The following is an 8,223-nucleotide window of genomic DNA, read 5'->3' on the forward strand; positions in this document are numbered from 1 at the left end:
TGATCAGTTAGTTACATTAGCAATTTAAATAGTGGTTAATTATTTACTGTGAGTTATAATAATGGCATTGTTTCTAGGAGTAATTCATGGTTCTCCAGTCTCCTGAAGGAAGAATATTAAGCAATCAAATATATTCAATTTCATACGGAACGACGGAGAGATTTGAACTGAAAGAGAGTGAAGTATTCACCGAATCTCCCCCAACATCCTCCAATAACAAATCTCCATTAAACTTGAATACCTAATGGCAACCGCCCCTAATCACTGTAAAACGAAAGCCGCCACGGAACCAGCAATTGATATAGAATTTTCAGCATTGAAATGAAATATAAACTAAACAAAATCGCAGACAGAAATGAATCGGTTAGAAACAGAACAATGCTAGTACGCTACCTTCTTCTCTCCTAAGCCAATGTGCCTATTCTGCAGCCGGATGAACTGTTGATTCAGATCATCAACTTCAGTAGCAGCGGAGCTTCTCTATCTTCGATCGCTCACTTTTCTCTCTGCAATTCACCACTACGGTAGAGAGGGAAACAGAGGCATTTGGCGCGAGCAGAGTGACATGTCACTCCATATTGTTGACATAAAGTGTATATATATATATATACACACACATATATTTAGTAGTGTAAACTCTATTATAAGGTAATATCTGTTCAATATACTCAATCCTTGACATGTTCACAATTATACAAAAATGTACTGTAATAGATTTAGAATTTTATAATTATAATTAAAATTGTAGAAAGAATAAATTATAATTTATAGAATTAAAAGCATAAAAATTATTAATTTAATATTTTAATAGATTAAAGTTGGTTGTGCAAGGTCAATGTTTTAAAAATGTGAGATGGATAAACACGGTCCACATTCTAATGTTGACAAGCATGACATGACTCATATTAGTAGAGTCGACACGACACGACCCACTTGTCATCACTATAAATAAGTAGCCAATCTGTTATACTCATTCCAACCCCCACCCAAAAACAAACAAAAAAGAAAGAAAAAAACTAGTAGAGCAATCATTAGTTACTCAAAGAATTTTGGATCACACCTCAAGGCATGAGCACTTATTTATACAAGAATACAACAATTCAAAGTTTCAAACCCAGAATACACCACTGCTCCTGCATATCAAAGAAAAAGCTAGCAATACAGTTCACATGTGAAAGGATAACCAAAGACTAGTTGCTTTGAGAAGTCAATTTCATTGAACTCTTGGGTACTTTTCATTATAAATCTTGTGCAACTCCCACAGTGATTTTACCCAGTAATCATAGTTCCAGCTCCTTGATCAGTGAGGATCTCGAGTAGTAACGAGTGCTCAAGTCGTCCATCAATAATACTTGCAGTCCGTACCCCTTGAGCCAGAGACCTCAAGCAGCAATTCACTTTCGGGATCATACCACCAGCAATCTTCCCATCATCAATCATCTTCTTCACCCCTTTAATATCGATCTCTTTCACCAAGCTTCCTGGATCATCTCGGTCCTTCAAGATACCAGCCACATCTGTCAAGAGTATCAGCTTTTCTGCTCCCAATGTTGCAGCTAGCTCACCTGCTGCTGTGTCTGCATTAATATTGTAGGACTGCCCAGTCTTGTCAGCTGCAACAGATGCAATCACGGGGATATGATAATTGTCAATGAGAGGCCTCAGCACAGCAGGGTCTACTCTTTCAATCTCGCCAACCAAGCCAAGCTGTGCAGAATTGGGAGAGGGCCGTGCAGTTAGGAGATGGCCGTCAATACCTGATAGCCCTACTGCAGTTGCCCCTGCCTTGTTGATCAAGGACACAAGGTGTTTATTGACTTTACCAATCAATACCATCGAGACAATTTCCATTGTAGAAGCATCAGTTACACGAAGGCCATTCAGAAAGTTGGGTTTGATCCCCAACCGCCCAAGCCACTGGTTGATCTCAGGCCCCCCACCATGGACAAAGACAATACGGAGGCCAACACAAGAGAGGAGGACAAGATCAGCAATAACAGATGCCTGAAGGGCCTCGGATTTCATTGCTGCTCCTCCATATTTTACTATGACTGTCTTACCACGAAATTTCTGAATGAAAGGTAGTGCTTCTGAAAGGATTTTGACTCGGGTTGGTGCAGGAGTGGAAAAGGGCGCAGGTGCTACAATTGACTCCAAGGATGTTTTGAGACATGAGTTCAGGAAAGGATTGCTGTTGATCTTCCCATTGGCTTTTATGGTTGGGAGAGATACTGGGAAGTGAGGATTAGAATCCCGAAATGTTAAGTCTTTAAAGCGCGGGGAAGGAAGAGGAAGGGTTTTAGCGGCCAGCATTGTTTCTACTTTTACTCTCTCTCCCTTGAGTAAATCAAAGGAGAAAGGTTAAAGACTTGTGATAAAGGAGATTGCTAAAAATTCAAAATTGCAGCAACGAAGTACACAATCTGCAAAACCAATCACTCAAAGTTATAATTAGATGTGCAAAATCAAAAGATTGGACTTAGTGTGTTAATTAGATACACTAATATTCTATGCACTTGTCTTTACAACAGTTATACTAAATTTCCACTCTGTTGAATTTGGTCATTGAGTAAACTATTTTAGCCATCAACCTATAAGACTCACATTGTGGTTTACCAGCATCAACAAGGCAACAAGCACAATTGAAAAATCACAAGAGCAACATAGTTTTGAGAAATCCATCATGAAGATGGCTAAGGACTTGGATATTACAATTGCCCAAGGAATTCTATGGCAACCCTCTTTGGCTCTCTCATATTAAGGCTGTTCAAAAATCTGATATCCAGTCTTGTTTTGTGTTTACAGGGTTCAATAAACCTCCCCCCTCCAGCCCACCACCACAAATCCAGAACTTTCTTGTTCTATCTTCTTCTTCTTCTTCTTCTTTCAATTTCAACTCTCAATGTACACAACAGTGCAAGCAATTCACATGCCATTAATGGCAAATAACAGAAAATTTTGCATAATTTGACACAGTCCAATAACTTGACTTAAATCAAATTATCATTACCACTAAGTACCTGAACTATTCAATTCAGATGCTACTCAAAAAAATTCAGTTGACACTTGAGAAAGAAAGAAGGAAAGAAGATTCAAGCTTGAGATACTGACATATATAGCCGTTAAGCTTCATCCGCATTGCATCAAACACTTGTCATGCACAAACAATTAAGCAAGCTCATATGGGTGCATACATACACACAAACAAGTGAGTTTAGGAGGATTGGTTAAAGAAAACCATGGAGGAGAGAGATTACCAGAATGAAGATCATCAAAGACTAAGCGCTGATTCGATGAAGAAGCATCCGTGTCTATACATACAAAGTTCCCAATACCTACATTTCCTCGTGGAATCAATAATAAGCTTGGAATGTTCCACTTTGTTTATTCGTCATTTTCATTATGTTTAAAAATAATTGGATTTATAACTGCAACGTGAAATGTTCGGTTTTTGCGGATCTAAAATTCCTATTCCATTGGTATAGTGATACATATATAAACACTACCCAACAAGTTTGGAATAAGTGTAAGTTTGTTTTTTTTTTTGGTAAATTTACAGGGTCTGTCTCTTCATCTGTTTAACCGGGATCCATTCACATTCGCTCCGGGAGATACGAGAGGAGGTACGGGAGTTGGCCTAGGGGAATAAGTGTAAGTTAGATGTTGAATCCCACGTGAAAATATAATTAGGTAACTAAATTTAATATATATATATATATATATATAATTGAAACATTAATTTGTTAAAGAATGAGGGTGTACATTCATTGACGCCAATTTGTTTCAGTGGAGTCAATTCGCAACTCACTCTATCAAAACGTCGGATTTCTAAATTCTCATAAGGCCCCCCCGGAATTCCTTCCCGGGCCTGTTGAATCATTTTTATGGATTCTTCCATTTCGCCGATTCTTACTAAATAACGAGCTAAAGAATCCCCCTCTTTTTGCCATTGAACCTCCCAAGCAAATTCGTCGTAACACTCATACTGATCGATTTTACGAAGATCCCATTCGATTCCCGAAGCTCGTAGCATTGGTCCGGATAAACCCCAATTGAGTGCTTCTTCTGCCCTAATAGTGCCTATACCTTCAACTCGTTCTAAAAAAATGGGATTCTGTGTAATAAGTTTTTGGATCTCATGATTTCTCATATGAAAAAGTCATTGCATGTCATCTGAGCACAAGTTCTCTTGGCATCTTCAAAGGTCTTTAGTTTATTTGGACCAGGGGAATTGTCTGATAGGGTTTCGCACGTTGTTGGAAGACAATGAGATGCATGCACCGGAGGAAGTGAAAGGAATAGAAAAAGGAGAAATGAGATGCACGTGGTTGGAAGACAACAAATTTGTTTAATATATGTTGGTGAAAATAAAGATTCACAAAATCTTGGATTTATAGGCTATGTTTGGCAAACCTAGCTGAAAAGGTAGCTGAAAGCTGAAAAGGAGCTGAAAGCTGAAAAGCTATAAGTTAGGAGCTGAAACAGGTGAGCTGTTAAGCTAGCTGTTATGCTTAAAAGTGTTTGGTAAAATTAGCTTTTTGATAAGCTGATAAATGTAAAAAGACTAAAAAGGGCATCTTCATAAAATTTAAATTTGTTTGTTTACATATTAAAATTTAACGTTTGAAAATAAAATTATTAGCAAATCATGATCTAGCATCCCATAATGAAGTAGCAATATTGTTGCGAATCTCCTTCATCTCAGTAGAGGTCTGACTTAAACTTTCGTTGGTGGAGGTATTACTACTTGAATCTTGAAGTTCATCGGGCGGTATGTAATCTGGATGCTGCTCAAGCACATTAAACATCATGTCATCTTGTGAATTCTTCCGAATATAATTATGTAAGGCAAATGTGGCCATAATAACATCAATTTGGGTCTCCACACTAAACTGTGGCATTTTAGCAAGTATCTTCCATCTCTTCTTCAATACTCCAAACGACCTCTCAATACAACTTCGAAGAGAAGAATGTGCACGATTGAATGCTTCTTGAGCATTAGTTGGCGGCTCTTGTTCAAATTGAGATTGATGATACCTTATTCTTGGATACGGTACCAAATATCCTTGTTTATCTGGATATCCTTTATCTACCAAATAATATCTTCCTAAAAAAAATATAACACTAAACAATTATAAAGAATAAAATTATATGATTTTTATTAGAGTTAAAGTAATACGAATATGATACCTTGTGGCGGCTTGGGAAAGTTCATTGATGGTGTACTAATTGCATGAACAAATACACGTGTATCATGTGCGGATCCTTCCCATCCAACAGATATAAAAGTGAAACACATATCAAAGTCACACACTGCCATGACATTGAAAGTAGGAATTCCTTTTCTCCCTCTATATCGCAATTGATCAGCCTCAAGAATGCATGCTGCTATATGAGTACCATCAATACATCCAATGCAATCCTATTTATCATATATATTAGATAATCAATCTTAAAATAATAATAGTAGTAGTAATAGTAATAATAATAATAATAATAATAATAATAATAATAGTAATGGTTACATTTTACCTTGAAATATGGCATGTATCGTGCATCATTAGTAATGTAAGACGGTATAGCTTGAAATGTAGGATCATTTGGTGTTATGATATCACGTGCAAGCCCTTGATATCCCCTACTCCTACCACTAATTGCTTCCAAAACTTCATGAAATGCTCTACTTATTGTTTCACCGGAACGTTGAAATCGCTCTCCAACATCTCTATTTGAAGCACCCATAGCAAGTGTGTATATAAATATACCAACTTTCTCCACAATTGACATATTCCTAGTAGATCGTAATCCATATTTTGAATATAAGTCTTCACATAATTGCTTAAACAAAGCGGAGTCCATTCTAAATGTATTTACACATCGAATAGGATGTCCATTCAAGACTTCTCTCATCCATTCCTGTCCTCTAAAAAGTGAAGTCATACAAGGTTCTTTATAAATATATTTATAGTAATATGTTTTGGTTAAAGCAATTGTGGCATACGATGTTATAATTGCACAAAGTGCATGCTTTCTCTTTTTTCTTTTCCGTTCCAACTCCATGATGTACCTAATAAATATAAAATAATGAAAACCAAACATATTGAAATAATGTTCAAACATAAGAACATATATTTTAAAATATATAAAGTGAAACAAAATGTTTATAGTTCATAAAATTAATTCATACAAAAATTAATGTTCAAACACACAAATGTCAAATTGAAATTACAACCAAACATATTGAAATAAAATGAGCATTCACTTGCTTGTATCATGCATATACTTCAACCAAGCTTTTCTAGAGAAGTCATCATCAATATTGGAAAAAATTTCCCTATTCAAATCATCTTTAAGAAAGCTAAGAGAAAAACACCACAAATCTCCACCTTTTTCCATAATACCATCAGTAACCATGCGGTTAATAACACTTATTGCTGCAGTAAGACTAACAGTTGTAGTGCTTTGAGTATTCACAGTACTATCCCCTATTAAAACGTCTAATGCCCGGTTTGAATTTGAAATCAAACTATTCAATTGACTAGAAAGTTGAGCTGCTCCTCCCGATTGTCTCCTCTTACGCGTCATTTGAGTGGGTTTAAGACCAATATTCTGAGTTTTTGCACATTTTTTAACATTATTACTTTGAGATTGTCTAGGTACTTGAGTACCACTAACATCCTGGTTACCAACACAATGGTTCACCTCACTCATGAAATTATTCCAAAATGAAGACTCATCTACCTCCAAATCATGCAATTGGGAAGAATGTTGGTTATCCTGAGAATATAACAAATCTTCAAATCCTTGCGTAGTCCTATTCTCTTCTTCACTTTCTATATTTTCTTCCTCAATATCAACAGGTTGCACTAATTGAGGATCCATAGTGGGTGCAACACAACCTTCACCATTTGCATAGCTATCTTCAAATAATTTAGACCACAAATCATCCATTGCAGGATCGATGGATTTATTACGAAATTTTTTATACTCGGAGTTCTCCTACAAAAGAAATGAAAAGAATAAGTTTACAATCAACACCAAAATATAATTATGTTTTAATCTTAAAAATCTATAATACTAACCTTGATTTTTTTTCTCCCACCATTCATCAGAGCCACTAATCTTATGTGTACTAGGATCCCACCCTAAACCAGTTTCTTCACGTTTCAGCTGCTTCCAAGTTCTCCATTCTTTTTTCATAGCATCCCACTTATTCTTTAAACTTTTATTTGAAATTTTCCGTTTGGCAGTAGATTCAAACTCTTCTTTAATTTCTTTCCATTTCATTAATCCACGCCCATGCTTTCGAATATATTTGATACAAATCTCACAAAAGACCACCATGTACTCATTGGTCCACTTAAAATTCTCTCCATCCATATTATCATTTGTTGATGTCATATTGCTAATTTAGAAATAACAACAACAATAATATAATAATAATCCAATTTAAACAAGCATTAGTAGTTGAATACTTGAATAGAAATATTAAAAAAAAAAAAAGAGCAACAGGAAACAGTGATTGAATACTTAAAAAAAAAAAAAGAGCAACAGGAAACAGTGATTGAATACTTGAAAATTATTTCATATCTTTAATATACATATCAAAAATAAAAAACAAAAAAAAAAAGAAAAGGAAACAATGGTGTTGAATACTTGAAAACCATTTCATCATATCTGTTTTTTATATATATATATATATTATATCAAAAACAAACATTGCAGATTACATTGATAAAACTTGGGTTGAATCCTACAGATTACAAACACTGCAGAAACTTACTTTAATTCTTCAAATTACATTATATCAAAAACACTGCAGATTTCATTAATATATATATATATATATATATATATATATATATATATATATATTATATCAAAAACAAACACTGCAGATTACATTGATAAAACTTGGGTAGAATCCTACAGATTACAAACACTGCAGAAACTTACTTTAATTCTTCAAATTACATTATATCAAAAACACTGCAGATTTCATTAATATATATATATATATATATATATTAAAAAACAAACACTGCAGATTTCATTAATATATATATATATTATATCAAAAACAAACACTGCAGATTACATTGATAAAACTTGGGTAGAATCCTACAGATTACAAACACTGCAGAAACTTACTTTAATTCTTCAAATTACATTATATCAAAAACACTGCAGATTTCATTAATATATATATATATATATATATAT

At 34.6% G+C, this 8,223-nt stretch overlaps 2 protein-coding genes across 3 annotated transcripts; both read right to left on the reverse strand.

Moving 5' to 3' along the window:
* Positions 1 to 1,047: 1,047 nt before the first annotated feature.
* LOC116020852 (acetylglutamate kinase, chloroplastic-like) lies at positions 1,048 to 3,466 on the reverse strand. 2 transcript variants are annotated; one of them, XM_031261406.1, is made up of 2 exons: positions 3,258 to 3,466; positions 1,048 to 2,423 (listed from the first exon to the last, which is right to left on the reverse strand). In XM_031261406.1, exon 2 carries the CDS (start codon positions 2,311 to 2,313, stop codon positions 1,270 to 1,272), a length of 1,044 nt encoding a protein of 347 aa, XP_031117266.1. In that variant the 5' UTR covers positions 2,314 to 2,423; positions 3,258 to 3,466; the 3' UTR covers positions 1,048 to 1,269. The 2 variants fall into 2 exon arrangements, with proteins under 2 accessions (XP_031117266.1, XP_031117267.1); XM_031261407.1 differs by lacking the exon at positions 3,258 to 3,466 and adding an exon at positions 3,112 to 3,143.
* On the reverse strand, positions 2,388 to 6,951 carry LOC116020503. Its single transcript, XM_031260973.1, has 6 exons — positions 6,263 to 6,951; positions 5,533 to 5,923; positions 5,191 to 5,422; positions 4,683 to 5,107; positions 3,809 to 4,114; positions 2,388 to 2,423 (listed from the first exon to the last, which is right to left on the reverse strand). Exons 1-6 carry the CDS (start codon positions 6,949 to 6,951, stop codon positions 2,388 to 2,390), a joined length of 2,079 nt encoding a protein of 692 aa, XP_031116833.1.
* Between the last annotated feature and the right edge of the window lie 1,272 nt (positions 6,952 to 8,223).

This window comes from Ipomoea triloba, chromosome 5 (assembly GCF_003576645.1).
Source record: "Ipomoea triloba cultivar NCNSP0323 chromosome 5, ASM357664v1".
Taxonomy (NCBI): domain Eukaryota; kingdom Viridiplantae; phylum Streptophyta; class Magnoliopsida; order Solanales; family Convolvulaceae; genus Ipomoea; species Ipomoea triloba.

What these genes read in the sequence shown, in the direction of transcription:
- LOC116020503 (XM_031260973.1), bottom strand. Translation starts at nt 6,951, where the DNA reads ATGGATGATTTGTGGTCTAAATTATTTGAAGATAGCTATGCAAATGGT. An exon ending in GATACATGCCATATTTCAAG is followed by an intron (nt 5,423 to 5,532) that starts GTAAAATGTAAC and finishes TATGATAAATAG; the next exon opens with GATTGCATTGGATGTATTGA. An exon ending in AAATCCGACGTTTTGATAGA is followed by an intron (nt 2,424 to 3,808) that starts GTGAGTTGCGAA and finishes TTGGTTTTGCAG; the next exon opens with ATTGTGTACTTCGTTGCTGC.
- LOC116020852 (XM_031261406.1), bottom strand. Translation starts at nt 2,313, where the DNA reads ATGCTGGCCGCTAAAACCCTTCCTCTTCCTTCCCCGCGCTTTAAAGAC.